Source organism: Typopeltis vanoorti, chromosome 6, assembly GCF_054136105.1.
Source record: "Typopeltis vanoorti isolate ZY-2024b chromosome 6, IOZ_Tvanoo_1.0, whole genome shotgun sequence".
Lineage (NCBI taxonomy): Eukaryota > Metazoa > Arthropoda > Arachnida > Uropygi > Thelyphonidae > Typopeltis > Typopeltis vanoorti.
The window spans coordinates 127,640,678-127,661,284 of record NC_143554.1 but is presented as its reverse complement, the minus strand read 5'-3'; the positions used below and the strand labels follow the sequence as shown (position 1 = coordinate 127,661,284).

The 20,607-nt window shown below is 36.4% G+C and overlaps 1 protein-coding gene across 2 annotated transcripts in view; it reads right to left on the bottom strand.

Moving 5' to 3' along the window:
- mtDNA-helicase (mitochondrial DNA helicase) overlaps positions 1-20,607 on the bottom strand; it is a 261,591-nt gene that overhangs the window by 108,433 nt on the left and 132,551 nt on the right. For both annotated transcript variants that reach the window (XM_090393687.1, XM_090393686.1), the window contains exon 9: positions 10,206-10,377. In XM_090393687.1, coding sequence (XP_090249813.1) covers positions 10,206-10,377 — 172 coding nt within the window. The remainder of the gene's footprint in view (positions 1-10,205; positions 10,378-20,607) is intronic.

Genomic DNA, 20,607 nt, shown 5'->3' with positions numbered 1-20,607 from the left:
ATGTCAGAAAATTAAAGTAATTACTCCTAACATGGTTGTAGTCTGCAATGAATGTAGTCTGAAATTACTGAAATGAATACATTCTGAATGGAGAACCAACAGAATGAGTAAAACATTTCAGCTATTTAGACACAATTTTTAGTGAAGATGGCGAATTCAATATGGAAATAGACAAGAATTAGTAGGGCTGGTATGGTAGGAAGTCAGATGAATAAGTTATGGAATTAGAAAGACATTAGTCAAAACATGAAATTAGTGCTATATACAAGACAGTGTTCAAATGTTGTTTTAATTTATAGATCTAAGATCGGGGTTAGAAATAAAACACTTCATTAAAGGCTGAAGAGACCACAGATATGAGAGTTCTGAGAAAGATTAGGGGAGTGAACAGATGATATCAGTGACAGTATCATAGAAAAGAGAATATCAGGAAAGAACTTGACATTGTTAGCATTCAGGAATGTATTAGCAGAGTTAATCTGAGGTGGCATGGTCACTTAAACAGAATGGGAGAGGAAACATGTGTTCTTTGCCAGGATGGGAGGAAAAGGACCCAGAGGAAGAATAAAATTGAGGTGGATTGATACAATAAAAAAGTGCCTCAGAATAGAGATATTTATCATCATCATCAAATTCCTGACATTTATTCTCAAGGGGGTGTACAGGATACGCTAGTACTACATGAAAAATTGTCGATAGAAGATTAGTAATAATGTAACAAATTTTTCATGTATTACTATCATAATATTCTGTATTCCCCTGAGAGTATATGTCAGGAATTTTACACTGAGTAGGAGAACTAATTTTCTAGAATGCATTTGCTTTGTTTAACAATAAAATAATAGTTGAGGGTTTCGGTATAAGAAACAAATAATTAAGTCTGAGATTTAAAAAATATATATTAAAAATTTTTTTTTTTTAAAATTGCTAGTTCTCCAATTCTCTCTAGTTTTGAGTTCCTTTCAGTACACTTCTTTGGGAGAGTTTGTTCAATATAAATGACAAGTGCATATATTATTATTATTTACGATATCTCCATAGAGTCCAGAGACTCATCACAGAGAGACCCAAATTAACTATCATACACACAAATCCTATTATACCTCCTTCAATCCATTCACTGTTAGGGAACTCACAACCAATTCTGGCAATCCATTCCATTCACTCACCACTTCTGGTTTGCACACCCCTACTGACCACTCTTACACAACTTCCATGGTGGATGGCCCCTAGTTCTCTGACTATTTGTCATATATTGAAAAATTTCACTTGCATCAATTTTATAACACCCCTTTAATATCTTAAAAGTTTCTATCATGTCTCCTCTTTTCTGCCTATCAACTAAACTTTGTAACCCACAAACCTTCAACCTATCCTCATAGGGAATATTCCACAGATGTCACCATCATGGTCACTCATCTCTGAATCTTTTCAACCACCTCCTGGTCCCCAAGAAACCCAGGTGATGAAATCTGTGTGTGATGAAACCCAGGTGATGAAATTCAGTCACATCTTGACTGCTGTACAGCAGTCAAGATGTGGCTGAATCATAGCCTTATAAAGAGGGATAATAACTTCCTTATCTTTACTTGTTAGCATGTTTTTCAACATCCAAGTAATTTGTTGAGCTATTTTACCCACTTTTGAAATATGCCCTCTGAACATTAACTCCTTGTCCACCATTATCCCCAAGTCCCTAGTTTCATCAGTTCCCTCCTGCACTTGAATTTACACAGGTTCTAATTTTAGCAAGCGGTACATTGGCATGAGAAATCAGGCAAGTTTCTTAGGTATAGAAAGCAAAATATTTATTTTACACTAAGGTATTGTACACAGAGATCAAAACTTTGCTTTAGACATATAATGACTTGTTCATGAAAGAAAATCTCAAAAGTTCTCAGACAATCTATCTAATCATAACTAAATAGTCACTTAAAATATTTTCAACAGATCAATTAATCTAATTTAAGTTAACTTATCACAGTTATATAAGTGAACAACCTTTCAATTCCCCAGACTAGACTACAATATACCAAAATTCTATCATGAGCATAATTTAGTAACAATGAACTTCTAAAAATACAACATTTAGCCACAAAGTAAAACACTATAGTCCAGACAGTTATAAAAAGGTCCTATCACATATACAATTAGCACTTTCACTTGCTCTAGTCCTGCTCTCAGTACGAAAGACAATAAAAGTTTCTACGTTACTGACCATGTGGGCTTAACATCAATCTTTGCTTTTTCCCTTCGGTTAGGTTCCAAGGTCTGCTATCTGTAATTTCCTCTGACTTCCTACCAACAGTGATTACGATCATGAACCACAACTGTTCCTATAACTTTAGTGACACTGCTTGGACGGATAGGCACGTACGACTCTGCACAAAGCTGCAGTCTCCACTGGCTGCATGGCTATGCCGCTGCTATGCTTGAGACGGATCGCTACCTGACTTGGTAGCTGTTGTTGACCATCCTTCTAGTCATTGCCACGAACTGCTCCCATCGGAACCCACAGCTGAGGGAGAGAGAGAGACACCATGAAGAACAGAGGACTGAAAGTGAGAGAGAGCTATTTTTGCTGCCGAATCCTTATATATCCACTTGTCCGCTCTCCCAACTACGTCACCTAACTCTTTTTATTGGACACTCCCCTACGCTTCTCCCTGAAATGCTCCCCATCATGTGGGTGCCACACACTTGTCTCGGACTTCGCATTTCGATGCCCCGGGGTTATGTTCAAAAGTCGATTAGGCTAAAGTGGATGTGGACTTGGCTTAGACTTTCTCCTTCTAAAGTAACTTTCACTAAGACCTTTTAGACTCTGGTATGTTATTTATAAGACAGTTTACAATTTATCACTTACAAAATCCCGTTAATAAAATATTAATACATTAAAGTTTTCACTTACACCTATGTACAAGCATTTCCTTTTTATAGAGTTTTTAGATCCTAGTTAAATCCTGAATGAAATGCTCAATAACAAATTGAACCTTTCATTCCAGATTTAACAATATGCAACCTTTTCAACCCAAAGTGCATATCCTTACAATTTACAACATTAAATTGACAATCATTATCCTTTGCCCACAATGCCAATTTATTTAAATCATCCTACAGGATATCTACATCAACTTCATATCAAATAATGCTCTCCCCAGTTTTGCATCATCGGCAAATAACTGAATATCCCCTCTTAAATCTTTTCCTATGTCATTGATATACAAATTACAGTTTTTTGAAGGAAAATTGTCGATAGGAAATTAGTAATAACGTATCCCCAACCTGATAGTATATATATATATATATATATATATATATTATTATTAAAATTAGGATTTACTCGGGATGTATACATTTATAAAAATAAATTTAACTGACTAGAACCTGAGAAAGTATAACAAAAACCTTTAATCTGTTTCACTTCGTCTTGAGGAACATAGACGTGACATCTCTTACAGTAGAACACGAGCAAGTGCCCTTTCCAGTCATGTCTTCTTCTCGGCAAACTCTAACCTTGAAGAACAGCCACATCAAGTTGACTGGGAACGCACTACTAATTTATATATATATGCAAGGATGAATTCGAAAGAAGAATTATTGAATCAAAAGAAATAGTTCTGGACCCTTCACATTTGAACAACAATCTAAGCTACAATTTGCCTGATTCCCATAGCGCAGTAATCCAGTACTGGCGCTCTAAAATTAGCTGTCGCACGCATTCAGCTCATGCCAACGGTAGCATGTGGTCACCTATTCAAATATGACTGTTACTATTCTACTTTTTATTAAGCTGGAAAGTCCATGTTTTTTGCCTTGTTATTTTTATATCTTATGTTTTTTATTTCTCACCTGAAGAAGTCGGAGCACCGATGAAACTAGTCGTGATGTATTAAAGGTTTTTGTTATACTTTCTCGGGTTCTAGTCAGTTAAATTCATTTATATATATATATATATATATATATATAAAATCTTCTTTTTCTTCTTGTTTAGCCTCTTTCCATCCGCTGTTGGATACAGACCTCCCCTTTAACTTTCCATTTCTGTCTCTCTTTATTCAATATCCACCATCTCATGTCAAACCTTTGTAGATCATCCTCTTCTCCTCCCATCCTGTTCTTCTTTGGTGACCTTCGCATTGCTTTCCTTCTCTTAGTACCTACTCAGTGCTTAATTTTGTCCATCTTTCATCTGGCAATCTACTAATATGGCCAGCCTATCTCCATTTACATGCTTTACAATACTTCATAATATCTATTCCAGTCATTTCTCTATTTCTAATATTTATGTTATCCCTTTTTGTTATGTGGCACATTCTTCTCTCCAAGGCTCTTTAGATGACAAAACCTGTGTGATTCTTCTACTTATTTCTTTATCTTGTTTTTCCTTAAAACTAACTAAATGACTGAGATAAATATAGTCCCCCAGTTTCATAATTTACACATGTGCAAATTTTAGTTCAATTTGATCTGAATATGTCATCAAGTGTGTTTTAGTTACATTAATTTTGAGATATATTATAATGTGTATCAGACATATTATATTGTGCATATTATATTGTGATGACATATGTACTTTACAGAAATTATCACATTAATAGACATGACATGCATCATATTCAAGGTCTATGTGAATAAATAATACCCAGACTTGATGTAGGATGGTGCTTCAGTTTTTAATGTGCTGAGTAAGTGTAAAAAGCATTTATGAAACTTCTTTGAATTTTCTGACAAAGCAGAAGGTTTGTCTCTGCTTTGTCAGAAACAAACTTTCAAGTTTTCAAGATCAAGAGTGAAATTTATACACAGATGTAGGGTGTTCAAGTATATGGTGAATCCTAGTTGTTTCATTTGACCCTGGCTAGATGTATATGTGGATAGCATTCATCAAACTTTCTATTATCAACATAACACAAACTTTCTCCAGGTTCAAGAAAAATAATATAAACAAAAAAGAGGTTCTTGTTATGAGTTCATCTCTGTCTCTGCTTCTAGCCAATTTATTTATGGAATCATTTTGAAAAGAAAATCCATCAAGTTACCATCAAAACCCTAAAACGTAGCTACATTATGCAAATATTCATATTCACCAGCAAACAGGTTCAATGAATTAACTAAAAGGGCCTCACTGACTACTTTAACAGACTACAACCACATAAATTTCAATCTTGAATTTCAACAAACTACCATTTCTTGACATACTCCTGGAGATCTACATTATAAGAACCACAAATTATTATTATTATTACGTGACACCTCCAGGGAGTCTATAGACTCATCGAGGGGAGGCACTTGCTCTACAACTCTCTGTCTCCACTACTCAATCCACCAACTACAACAAGCAACTACACCAACGTCATCTATTGTCCACCACACTAGTATTTTCACAAGTCGCAAACATCTATGCCCACAATGGAATTCAAACCCACAGCCTTTTGGCTGGAGATGGATACGCTAACCACTTAGCCAACAAAGCCGGCATGTTTATTTCATGTGTAGAAAGTTTAGCTACAGTGGAAAATTTCTCCATGCCACCCACGGTTGCATGCAAAAGACAGGAATAATTAAAATGCTAATAGAGTATGCAATTACCAGCAACACAAAGAAGAGGGGTCGAGAACATAAATACCTCAGCCATACTCTCTCTAAAATGGATATAAATACAAGATCAAAAATATCTCGCAACCACTCCTAGATAACAAATAAGCAAAAACACAAATGTGCCATAACCCTTCCTTACAGTGCTCAACAAATTATGCAAACACTACTCGCCACAAAAAAAATGTACTCATTCAAGAACCCTCCATCTTATTTGTATAAATATCCCTACATTCTAATAATTTAACAGGAGATTCATAAAGTGATTAGTGTTGGTGCATCTGTGTTTTCTTAAAATTAAAAAGATTTTGTTCAGAAAATTATTTTTTTAAATAAAAAAACATTACTTTTGTCCAGTCTGCAGCTGATGACCATTATTGAGTAGGCAAGCATGTCTGTTGAGTCCTGCTTTCTTATATACAGCATGTAACAGACAAAATTATTTCTAAAATTTTCATGCAAGATAAAAATTTTTACATTCTTCTAAACCAACTTATCCACCATTTAAAAAAAAAAAACCACAGGTTTATAAAATTCACTGTTCATGTAAAATATGCTATGTAAGACAAACACGACAGCCTGAAGAGATCCATATGTTACAACATCTTAAATATGTAGAAAAGAGATAATACAAATCCAGTATAGCCTATCATACAAATGATGAAGGTCATTCTGCACTATGCAAAAAACAGAACTGCTATACAGAGAGCATAAGTATTTTGTCATAAAATTCAAGGATGCTTCAGAAATGTGTCACAAGCGTACTCAGTGTAATAGAACCAAGGAATCATCCTACATTATGTTTTATCTGTTAGCAAACATCTAACACAGAGTACAATGCACATCACGTTGTTAAATGTGGTAATTCCTGCAATGTACATATACTAATGTCCAAATCTAAGGATGAACACTATTTCTGAAAGTTACAACTGCAAATTCAGATAAATCAGCTTGTGGCAATTTGTATAACTGACAATTTCGAGTAGAAAGTGGGGGACACATTCAAATTTTTGAATCACACAAAAAGGATCACAAGGTAGCACTCAACAAGATAAAAGGCAAAAGGTTGTGCTAAGCAAATTGTGTTTGAAGAAAGCTCTTTTCATGAAGGAATAAAATTGCAAACCTTGATGTCTTGTAATGTTTAAAAGACATCATCTACATGATTACACATTGGGAAAAATTATTGGAAAGCTTGAAGAAGGCCACAGAATTACTGTATTGCCAGAGAGTTTGGAATCTCACATAGCATTATTCAGGCTCTGTGCAGGGTTTCAAACCAACGGAACATGTTCGAGACGTTTGCTAAGAGGTTGCCCTCACCAAACCACAGAGCATGAAGACAGATGTTTGGTTATAACAGCAAAACATAATCAACACACCATGGCAGGTCAAGCTTGCAAGTCAGCTCCGTTCAAGCACGGGTATGCAGATATCTCGACAAACTGTGACAAGACATCTGCAACAAGTAGGCCTATATGCCCAAAGGCTTGTAGTCTGCATCTCTTTATCCACAGCTTATCATAGAGGATGTTTTCAGTGGTGGTGTTGCATCCATAAAAATTGGACAAGACACCAATGGGCTAATGTACTCTTTACAAATGAGAGTCATTTTAGTCTTTCTTCCGATTCTACACAACACTTGATCTGGCTTGAAAGTGGTACTGCTTACCATCACAAGAATGTTCTTGAAAGGGATAAATAGGGCAGTGGTCATGGTGTGTGTGTGTTGAGGTATTATGCTTAATTGACACACTGAGCTACAAGTGCTGGAAAATAGGACTATGACTGGTGAACAATATTGCAACCTAGTTCTTTAATGCCATGTTCGATTGTGCCGTAGTGCTGTAGGTGAAGAATTCATTTTTATGGATGACAATGCCACACCACATCATACACAAGCAGTGGAGATACATCATTATCATCATCATCTTCATTATACCCTCTTTTACCTTGCAGTGTCAAGGGTTTATTAATCATCGGACCTTAAACCGTTCACAGGATATGGTGGTCAGCCCTACGGCCCAGTGTATCCTATGTCTTGTAGTGTTGAGTTCTCAAGGCCGGTTTGCCTGCTTTGCAGGATGAAAAACTGCAAGAAAAACTGGGGGGAAAACCCTACTGTCCACGCCCAAGACCAGCTAACTTGGTTATGGCTGAGGAAGATCCTCACAGTGGAGATACTTCTAGAGATATTAATCAAATCGATTTGAAGAGGATATTAATCGAATCGAGTGGCCAGCATGCGCCCTAGATCTCACTCTCATAGAACATGTTTGGGACACAATCTCATCTCATTTTCCTTATACCCTCTTTTACCTTGCGGTGTCAAGGATCCATTGATCATCGGACCTCACTCCGTTAACAGGATAAGGTGGTCAGCCTTATGCCCCGGTGTATCCTATGGCCTGTAGTGTTGAGTTCGCAAGGCCAGTTTGCATGCTTTACGGGATGAAAAACCCTGCTGTCCACGCCCAAGACTGGCTAACTTAGCTATGGCTGAGGAAGATCCTTCAGCTCCTCATGTCACCGACGGGAATCGAACCTAGGACACTCCTCACCCAGGCATATGGTTGTGAAGCATATAGCCACTAGGCTAACCGCGCGGACTTGGGACACAACAGGGAGACATATTGCTACTCGAAATTTCCCTACAGAAAACAAATGCTGGCTATGAAGGAGAAGTGGATCAATTTGTCTCGAGAACTCATGAATCGCTTAGTGCTAAGCATCATACGACATTGTGAGAGCTGCATCGGAGTTTGGGGTGAACATATTCCATACTAAAATGTCTCTCCACATAGTCTTCTGTAAGCACTGTAAATAAATTCATTAATTATGTCCTTAGGAAATTTGTAACTTTTGCTGTACATGAATCCAGATGATTGCAGTACAGCTCTAATAGTTTCCATCTATAAAATAGGGAATAAAACTGAAAGTGAGAATTACAGAGGAATTTCTCTACTAAGTGTTCCAGGTAAGATTTATGCAAGAATACTAGAAAAGAGTTTGAGAAAGATTGTGAAAGAGAAATATGGAGAAAAGCAAGCTGAGTTCAGGCCAAATAGAGGTTGTTAGGATCAGATTTTTACTTTACAACAAATAGTTGAGAAATCACAGAAATATGACAAAGATCTGTAATCAAGTTTTGTAGACCTGGAAAAGGCATATGACAAGGTGTTAAGAGAAAAGCTTTTCAAAACACTACACTTATATAAGGTATATTAATGAACATTATACAGAGCAATGCATAGTCTATATTTAAATTGTAAGTCAGCCAGCAGTTAGAATTGAAGGAAATACAGGAAGATGATTTGATGTAAAATTAGGGGTAAGACAAAAGGACACACGTTATCTCCACTCTTATTCATCATCTATATGGATCACATTATGAAAGAAAGTGACATTAGGTCTTATATTAGAATTCGAGATGTCAAACTTAGCTCTTTGCTTTATGCAGATGATGTTGTACTCCTAGTATAAGTCTCCACGATGCTCTAACAAAACTGAATAACAGCTATAACAATTTGGCATGAAATTCAGCAATAAATGTCCAAAACTATGAAAATAGAAACATCAACTGCATTCTGAATGGAGAGCTTATAGAACGAATAAAATATTTCAAGTATTTAGGCACAGCAGTTTTTAAGTGAAGATGGCAAGTTAAATCTGGACATAAACATAAGGAAAGTTGGTATGGTGAGTAACCCAGATGAATAAATGGAACATGGAATTTCTCTCTCATATGGAATAAGAGAGAAATGAGCCAAAACACCAACCTAGCAGTATACAAGACAGTGTTCAAACCAGAAGTTATGGCTCTGAGAATTGGATTAGAAATAAAGCACACAATCAGGCCACCGATATGAGGGTTTGAGAAAGAGTAACAAACAGATGACATCAATGGCAGAATCATATTAAAAAGGAACTTGACATTGTTAGCATTCAAGAATATGTAAGCAGAGCTAATCTAAAATGATGTGGTCACTTAAACAGAATGGAAGAGGAAGATTAGCAAAACAGATGTTTGATCTCACGATGGCAGGAAAGAAACCCAGAGAAAGAACAATGTCTAGGTGGATTGATTCAGTGAGAAATGGAGCATGAAATGTTACATATGACCATATTGGAGTGTTGAGAAAGTTGTGGACAGGAGATTAATAAAAATGTAAATATAATCATGTAGTGCTTTCATAGTAGCCTGAACAAACCTTGAGGGTACATATCAGGAAATTGATGATGATTAAAAAACTTCCCAACTGCAACACTGCCGGAGTTTATATCTCCATTACATGTCATTATACAAACTTTCACAGTAAAGCTTAGTTATTTTAGATTAAATGGAATTAATTCTTAACATAGCTTTGTTATGAATTTGTTAGTCTACAAAAAACAGTAATTTCTGTACAATTTTGTTACAGGTATTGAATTTCTTTGGTCATTAAGTATAAATAATTCTCGACTTGCAATCATATTCTACACTTATAAAGTATATTTTCACAAGTTCAAGTGGTTAGATACCAAAAATTTTCTAGACCCAATGTAATTCTAACAATCTCAAGGCAATAAAAATTTATTACATAAATGAATGAAATAATGTGTGCTACCTTAACTCCAGCAACCTGCTCTGCATGGCTCAGTTCTGCTAACACATCAAGTCGGAGGAATGGAAATGTAGTAATACTCTGGTGATAAACTGGAGTTGATGTCTTTAAAACCTGTAATAAATTAAGATGCCTATGAAGACCCACTAATGGGCTTGGATGATCTTCTTGAGGCCTGTTAAAAAGTAGGTTTTTTCCCCTTAGAATTTTTAATTAGTATTATAATTCACATTAAAAAGCAATTTCAAATTTAAAACTGATTCTTGTAAATCTTAATTCTTTTACACATCAGGATAAATCACATATTAATCATTCTGAAAATACTAATAACAAGGTGCAACTCAAATGTGGATAGAGTTAATCTTTGCCACACACCGATTCAACCACTGACAAATCACATGTAAGTTGCTAGGAATTTGAAGTTCTTATCCCTTAAATCAAAGCTTTTATTCTCTAATTTACTAAAAGCTGATTATAGTTGTTTCATCTCTTCTCATTATGCAGACTACTTGTATTTGATACATAAAATGAATATCATTACTATTACACAAATAGTTGTATAATTGTAATGGTTGGATTAAAAATTGCTTTAAATAAGAAAGAATACATTAAGATTTGATTTTAAAAATAACAAGTAATAGTTTCAGAAAAAGTAAACCTGTGTAGCTCAACAGAAGTGACACTTGCATCCTCTGCACTAAGCTGCATGAAGATAGACCTAAGTTCAAGTCTAGTCACTGACTGGAGAAACTCATTCTAAGCCTTTCTTCGACTGGTTCCCAAGTTAGTCAATCTCTGGCATGGGCAAGCAGGTTTTTTTCTCCCAGAAACCTGAGTTTCTCATCTCATAAACTCAAGAAAATCAATTGTAGAACTCACATTATTTCAGACAAAAACATCTTGTTAGGGTTAGGTACCGAGAGAATGCAGCACTTGTTTGCCCATCTATTCATTGGTTGCCACTTATAATTAATAATAGTCTTGGGCCAGCTATCTTTGATTGGTTACCAGTAGATAGGATTAAAAGACCTCATTTATAGGGAATAATATGTATTAGCTGATTTTATTTATTTTTATAGTAATATATAAATTATAATTATTATTATTATTTAGTCAGGAGGAGGTATGGATGCTAGAATATAATTTTAAAGAAGGGTAGATTTGAAATTTGCCATTAATAATGAGCTAGCACAAACTATCCATCTAGCCACCAGAATATAGTCTATTTTTGAATATACCAGAATAAGTATATTTACAAAACAGTGTACTTGAAAGGACTCCAAATATACTATGCATCATAGCCTTATTGGGAAATCGAACCATAATGTTATCTGCTTTTCCTTTTCAACTGAAAACATCCTTCAAGCATTCTTAATCTTGTGTCCTTTGATGTTACAATAGTGCAAAATAGTAAGCACTTAAAGATTTCTACTCCTACATTCCATGGTCTGATTGATGAAGGTTTTCATCCCCCATTCAAATCCTCAAGCCTTCTAACCACTATATGTCTCGGTTCTTCAACAAATGTAACAATGCAGTTCAATGCCACTTGTTTTCACAATGTCATGAGCAACACTGCCTCCTGCTCCAAGGTAGTGGAACTATTTGATCTCCAACTAAGGCAAATAAGCACAACTTCTGCTGTGCATAATGTAGAAGTATAATTCTATGCTTCTACATCATTCACATCCAGATGGTACTATTTTAACATCCTTTAGTATACATGACTAAAGTAAATAATTTCCCATTATATCAAGAACAGTCCACTGCATGCTTCCTCCTCATTTGCCAAAAATACATCAAAAGAATACTGATAACCAAGATACTAACTAGTCAAGGACTAGTTAGTATCTTGTGCTAAGAAATAATACCCATTCTATATCGCCCTCCATACACATCTGGCATACCCTATAAACTTCATAAAAGTCAGCCCAAACTATCATCCCATTGCTCTCACCTGAAGTCCATCACTACTTCAATCTTCACTATCTGAAGGCCCACCAATTTTTTTATTATTTTTTTTATGTAATACTCACCCAAGAAATGGTGAAAGTATATGGCACATTAGCATGGTGGATGTACTAAGATTTTTTTCCATTTTTATTATTTTTTAAACTTTTTTGTATATATTACTTTTTTTTTACATTTATATATTTTTTTAGTTTTATTTCTTTATAAATTTTTTTTTTTACATTTACATTAGCCAGGTACTATCAGCCCGGGGGGAACTTTTGGCCTCAAGCCCCACATGTCACCACTGGGCACGGTCCTCTTCAACTGTCCGCCACGTTCTGGTCTCCAGCCTGACAGCCTGCAGGTCTTCCTTCTCCTGATCCGCCCATCTCTTTCTCGGTCTCCCTGGTGGCCTCCTTGATTGGGGTCAGGCCTCCCAGGCTTGTCTCACAGTCCTTTCGGGAGCCCATATGGTACAGGTGCCCCAGCCACTGAAGATGCCAGACTCGCAGCTCCATCAAGATGTCTGCCAAGTTGTATAAAGCATGTATGGCAGCACTGGACCGCCTCCTCCAGACTCCATCTGCCATGACCCCTCCATAGATACGTCGTAGCATCTTGTTCTCGAATACTCTCAGGTGATTGGCTTGTCTTGCTGTGAGAATCCATACTTCAGCACCATAGAGGAGAACAGGCCTGATCAAAGTCTTGTATTCCAAGACAGCAAGCACGAGGCGAAAAGGGGATGTACCTGATAATAGGCCACATTCGCAGCATTTACCCGACTCCGGACATCAGCCTCAACTTTGTTGTCTTCAGTCATGAAAGAACCCAAGTACCTAAATACCTTCACCCTCTCAAACTGTGCAGCTCCCTCTGGATCTTGAGCAGCATGGTGACTAATAAAAAGGTATTTTGTCTTCTCGGCATTTATTTTCAGGCCAACTTCTTCTGCAGCTTCTTCAATAGCAGTAACCAATGCCACCGTGTCGTCCCGTTGATGCGCCATAACATTCAGGTCGTCAGCGTAGCCAAGAATCCTAACTTGCACCCCCATGTCGACTCCACCTGCCACTTGCTGTGTGTTTTTAATTACTTTTTCCAACACTAGATTGAAGAGAATCGGAGAAAGCCAATCACGCTGCTTCACCCCAGTCTGTACTCGAAACAGGTCTGAAAGGTCACCTTCTGCTTTCACTCTCGGTCTCGAACCAGCTATGCACACCTGCGCCATTTTTCGGAGTTTTCGAGGAATTCCCAGCTCTTCTAACACCTGCCATATTTTTGGGCATATCATTGAGTCATAGGCTTTAGAAAAGTCTATGCATGCGGATAGCACGAGTAATCTCACTAAATGTCGGCTCTTCAATAAATGGCTCAGCAGTTTGATAAGGAGTATAATCCTCCGATATTGATGTTCCAGCATTGACATTTAGCAAGTTCATAAAATATCTACACCACCGAGCAAGAGCATCTTTTGAGTTTGTTAATAGATTTCCACTCTCGTCTCTTATGGTTGCCGCTTGTGTCTAGTAGGCACCTCGCATGGCTTTGATCGTCCGGTACATCTCCCGTCCATTATTCGTCACCCTATTTCTCTCTATAGTAGCCACTTTCTCATTAAGATACTTCTGCTTTTCCCTGCATAGACATGTATTCACCACTCTTCTCACCCTCTGATATGCAGCTTTCTTCCTGCTATCCGCTAGGTAGTTCAATAGTGCTTCCCTTCATTTTGCTACAGCTTCTTCACACTGTCTATTGAACCATGCTTTTCTCCTCCTCATTCTCTTTCCCACAGTTCTCGAGGCAGCTAACGCAACCATATTTTTGATGGTGTCCCACATCCCATCTGGATCATCCTCTTCCTCCTGTAACTCCCCAAAACGATTCTGCAACTCTAACTGGAAAGCCTGCTTGCCTTCCACTGTTTTCAACTTGTCCAGGTCCCATGCCGATCGTATGGTAGGACACGTGGGCTTCTGAACTGCAATTCTATGCCTGAAATCGTAGGCTACCAGATAGTGGTCGCTATCTCCATCTGCTCCTCTGAAACTTCTCACATCTGATGGAGCTGTGGTGACATCGATACACTAGTACATGGTCTATTTGGTTAGCTGTTCTACCGTCCAGCGATCTCTTATTTATATTTATTTATTTATAAAATAATTCATTATTTATTTATTTATAAAATGCTGATAGAAATTCACAAACATCCATACCTACTGCCTGTTGGTTGAAGGATGCAATTGCTAACCACTCAGTCAACCAGGCTGGCAATTATTTATGGTAACTTGGAACATACCAAGCTACCATCTTAATGGCCTGCCTTCTGCCCTTTACAACTGGATTGCCAGATTCTTTTCTGGTCATTTTCTATGTGTCATGACAGATACTTTCTTCTCCAGAATTTCTCTCTCAATGCCTGAATATTCCAGAGCTCTGCACTTTTGAATACTCTACTAGCTATACATTAATGACCCTCTCTCACTAATCTCAAATCCTATTCTTAGATGATGACAATAGACTGCATTCCTCTTCTTCAACTGACAAACCAAGTAGTACACAAATGGTTTAATCTTCAAGATCCTCCCTCTATAATCAACATCTTAAACACTAACTACCTTGCCATTCTCCAGAGGCAAGAACAACCTTACCTCTGGAGAATGATAAGGCACACTACTCCTGTCGTATTTCTCATAAAAAATAAATAATTTAAATATATATATATATATATCTTACTTCACTTTCATTTACAAATTTATTTTCATTCTGATAACATTCAAATCAGGATCAAATTTCTCTTCTTGGGAAGACAAATTATATCTGAGAATAAATTATATATGCTTGTTTAATCCTTTATCCACGTGTAAGCAAACAAAATAAACTCTTCTTGGGAAGACTTAAATCTCTATCCTTTCTTTGCTGATACAAACATCACATTTATACCTCAATCTCCAAAAAACTTGGGCTCTACTTCTGCTCATGCTTATTTATCTGTACAATCTGAATGCTACATAAATTCCAAGCCCAATCATACAATACACTAACGTAATGCACCAAAAAGCTCCTTAAAAATGCCGATAGAAATTCACTTATTTTTAGATCAACCCTCCCCTCCCCACCTCACACAACACGCAAGATCATAAAACCTATAAGACAAGAGGCTAAGGAAAAAGGAGGAGGTTAATGTTTCTTGAATAGCTGGAGGCTGTAGTTCTTTTGGGATAAAAGTGCATGGAAGGTTGTTCCAAATAACAAAGGCAAATAGAATGAAAGATAAGAATGAAATATTGATGTCCACTCATTACACTTTAATGGAATAATTACAGCCCATAGAAAGATAATTAAACAGCAGATTTAATCGTTTCAATATTTTGTCAGTCACATCTTCAGGACAATGAGTGGAAGAAATGAAATAGAATAAATGAAAACTAAAGTCTAACGAGGGGCACCCTCCAGAGCTGCTGTTGGTCTAGCTGGCTAGTCTTAGGTGTTGGGTGGGAGGCCTAAGAATTAAAGTTTCCCAAATCTTGAGAAGTTTAATACTGCAATCCCTCGATTAATGCACCACCGATTAGTGCGTCATTTTTTTTCGATACCCTAATTCAATTAGTGCACCTATATACATCTTAAAAATAAATGTTACAGATTTTAAAAATTTTCGATCTATATATTTTTTATGACTAACTATTAAAACAAAATCACTCAGCAGGATGAAATAATTTAGTTACTAATTTGAAACATTTTACAAAGTTAATTTTTAATGGCATACTACACTATTTCCATGTACACTATGTTCCAAATTTACCGCCAAAATTCATGTCTGCTTTACATAGCATTTTGCTGATCATAGCTCGTGCAATTGTTTTCCTTACTTTTTTTTTATTGTAAATTATTTTCCTAACCTTTAATGACAAGTAAAAGAATTAGTGAGCAAAAAACAGAAGTGTGAAAATGATAAGAAAAGTAATCTGATTGGAAGAAAAACTTCAAATAATAAAGAAAAATAAACAAGGCCAGTCCAGAGCAAAGATAGGACAAGAACACAAAAATGGGTGAATCAACTGCTGAATACAAAGAGAAAGGTAAGGTTGCTTCAAGTTCATCATGCATGCACTCGAAATCAAAGTATTATAATGATTGAATTAGAGAGACTTCTTTCTACATGGATCGAAGATTGTAACCAAAAACGGATCCTGCTAAACACTGGCCTTATTAAATCAAAAGCATCATCTCTTTGTAACCTGGAAAGAAAGGGCTACCAATGATGGAAAAAAAGAAGAATTCCACATTAGTGCTGGGTGATTTGAGTGTTTCAAAAAGAGAAATAGCCTATATAATGTTTTAATCACAGGTGAAGCTGCAAGTGCAGATAAGGAGATATCCAGAGATTTTGAAGAAAATTGTGTAAGAAGGGGAGACTATTGTGATAAACAAATATTTAATGTCGATGAAACCGACCTTTTTTTGGAAGCAAATGCCTTCCAAGACTTTTCTAGCCAAATTAGAGAAATCTCAGCCTGGTTATAAAGTCGCAAAGTCGAATGAAATTACTGCTAGCAATATGCGAGCCGTTTGGTAGCACATTCTTCCACATTGTGCAAATGATTTTAGAGGCTTTTCAAATTAATCTAAGTTAATTAAATCTCATTCAGAGAAGCTTGAGTGATTCTGACTTGCTAAATTTATATGCACAGCAGGAAGGATCCTGAAAAATATGAAGAAAATTTAATCACTGCCAAGCCCAAAGAGGTTTCACAGAAACAATTTGAAAATAGTTTTCGCACAATCGAAGTTTTCAAGCAGTAATGCTTAGAGACTGATCCTGGTGAAGAGAGAAACAGTAAATTTGCAGAAGAGGCAATAGGGCCATACCATCAGTTGTATGAAAAAAAGAAACAGAATGCCCACCAAACTACATTAGCTCAATTCTTTTTTAAGAAGTAGAATAATAAATGTATATTCTGAATATGTTTTATTGTCTTTCAGCTTCATGGTTATCCTTTAACTAGTCTCTGAGACAAGCCCTAATTCTTTTATAAAAAAAATTAAGGGTCAAAAAAGGAATCTGAGGAACGAATTATACATTTTCCCATAGGCTATTATATTCGATTAGTGAGTTTTCGATTAATGCGCCTGTTTTAAAGAACGCATTAGGCGCATTAATCGAGGGATTGCTGTACAACCATATTTATTAAGATCAGGCTGTTTTTTAAACCTGCTGCTGATTCTAAAAAGAGTCTTTCAAGTTTATATTCGCTGTGATGAGGCATAGTAATTCTTTTTCCATCTGATCCTGTGCAATGTATCCAAGGTATGGTCAGCTAGACTTGACTGACCATATTTGTGGCAGCAGATGTATTTCTTCTGTTCATGAATGCAGATGTTGACAGATCTTCTGGTTTGACCATAATATGATAAAATGCAAGAATAAAGAATCTTGTAAATACTTGGATCAGAGAGAAGAGGAAAAGGATCCTCAGGAGAGTGGAGAAGTGAGGTCAGCTTTAAATGAGGATTGAAAGCAGGGCAGATGTTATATTTCTTTTTAAAGTTCTGGCTATTTTGTCTGAAGTACCCCAGATACAGAAAACAGTAATGGCATTACTACAGTCTTTATGTTGAGAGGGATGTGAGGAGATGGAAGGAACAGATAATTTTGGCATTGTAACCACTGGACAGGAAGGTCTGGTGAATAAAGTCAAATTCCGCAAGGAAAGCTTGGGTGGAACAGAGGTTGGAGGCCCTGTTGACAAGGAACTTGATGACCTCATATTGATGAGAAAAAAAAAAGGGGGGGGGTGAGTTTATGTATGTATCTACCTGTGTGGGTGTTTTCTTTAAAGTGAGAAAGAAACAGTACCAATGAGCAGATGTGTGATGGCAAGTCTGCCCAGCTTTGTTGATATTTTCTTTTTTCGATAATGAACTGGATTCTACAGTGCTGACTAAGGTAGAGAAGGTTAAGGTCGAGTCTAATGTGTATGATCCATGTTGCCAAACAGAGAACACATTATCAATACATCTTAACTAAACAGAAAGTTTGAGAATCGCAGTATCAAGAGCATGTTTCTCAAAATGCTCCATAGAGAAATTGGCCAGAGGGGAGAGCCCACGGAAGTACCTTCTATCTGTTTATATAAGGTACCCAACCAAGAGAAGTAACCAGCATGGATAGCAAAATTTAAAAAAAAAAAAATCAATGTCAGGAGGGAAAAAATTTTTCAGAAAATTTTGAGTATCAGAGAGAGAGAGGTATTATATACCTCTCTAAGGTTTTTATTATCTTAGAGGTGACATTAAAGTTCACCATGATAACATTATAGTTTAAAATTAAATTCTGTTTTAAAGATCAATAGCAAACTTAAAAAAACAACCTAATCTCTTAATAAATGTGGTTCTATCATCATCATCAAATTCCTGCCATGTACCCTCAATGGGTGTACAGGATATGATAGTACTACATGAAAAATTTACATCATTACTAACTTCCTATCTACAATTTTCCTCCAGATCAGTCTGTTACTTGTCAAGACTCCAATATTATCAGATCTTATAATTCTGTCGTCTAAGGCACTTTGTACCCCCTATCAAACCACCTGTATATTGGTCTTCCTTTCTGTCGTTTTCCTGTCAACCTGGCAGAGAACACTTGTTTTGCAAAATCTTACTTCACCCATTCTGTTTAAGTGACCATACCAACCGAGATTAGTTCTGCAAACACATTCCTGGATGCTGACAAAGCCAAGTTCTTTCCTAATATCCTCGTTTTTAATATGATATTGCCATTGATGCCATCTGTTCACGCCTCTAATCTTTCTCAGGACACTCATATCTGCGGTCTTTAGTCTTTGGTCAAGTGTTTTACTTCTGACCCAGCTCTCAGATCCAATAAGTTAAAACTGGTTTGAACACTGTCTTGCATACAGCTAATTTAGTGTTCCGACTAATTTCTCTCTTATTCCATATGAATTTATTCAATTGACTTCCTACTATACCAGCTTTATTGATTCTGTTATCTATTTCCATATTTAATTTACCATCTTCACTAAAAATCATGCCTAAGTAAGTGAAATGTTTTACTTGTTCCACAGGTTCTCCGTTCACAATGCAGTTGACATTTTCAACGATTCTGACTATTTTCATTGTCTTTGTCTTTTTATTGCTGACCTTCATACCATATCTATTACAACAGTTATTCAATTTAGTCAGTGAATCTTAAAGACTTGTAGGGATTTATTTAGAAGAATAACATCGTCTGCATAAAGCAAAGAGCAGACATTAACATCTCCAATTTTGATATCATGTTTAATACTACTTTCCTTCATAATGTGATCCATATAGATAATGAATAAGAGAGGGGATAATGTACATCCTTGTCTCACACCAGATTTAACATTAAACCATCTTCCTGTACTTCCTTCAATTTTAACTGCTGACTTACATCTCAAATAAAGACTAAGTATCACTTCATATAATGCTCCATTGACACCATATAACTGTAGCATATTGAATAGCTTCTCTCTTGGCACCTTATCATATGCCTTTTCCAGATCTAGAAAACTCAAAGAGATCTTTGTTATATTCCCATGATTTCTCCACTATTTGTCGTAAAGTGAAGATCTGATCCTGATATACTCTATTTTTATCCGAAATTCGGCATGCTCTTCACCAAGCTTTTCTTCTACAATTCTTCTCAACTGTTTCTCGAATATACTTGCATATATCTTACCAGGAACACTCAGTAGGGAAATACCTCTGTAATTCTCACATTCAGATTTATTTCCCTTTTTATATATGGGTACTATGAGAGCTCTACTCCAATCATTGGGAATTCGTCTCTCTGTCCAGGCCTTCTGAACTATGCAGTGCAGCCACTGCAAGACTTGTATACCACCATACTTCAGCATTTCTGGTCGAATACATCTACTCCTGCTGCCTTTCCACAATTTAAGCCTTTGATGGCTTTTTCTACTTTAAGTATGGATATGTATTCCTGACTGTATGCCTGGTCAGTGTTTTTTACCACTGTGTTATCACTGCTTGTTTCATTTAGCAATTTCTCAAAGTAATTACTCCAAACTTCAAGGATATTTTTTTCTCCAGTTTTCATGTCACCTTTATCATCTCTAACTCCTTTTACAGTACTCTTTCCTCCATTTCTAAGCTTCTTCAATAACCTCTAAAATATTTTGCCACCTTCTTGATATTTATTTTCTATGTTCTTGCCAAAGTCCTCCCATGACTTTTGTTTAACTAGGCCTCTTTAACTTCCTCTGTCCACCATGGAGTTCTGATTTTTCTATCCATGCAGACAACCTCACCACATGCCTCTCTGGCTGAATCAATCAAGATTTTCTTCAAGGCTTGCCACTGAATCTCTAAAGTTTCATTCCTGTTCTCAAACTCTTTCATTTTTTCTTCAATAATCTTTGTGTATTTTAGTCTA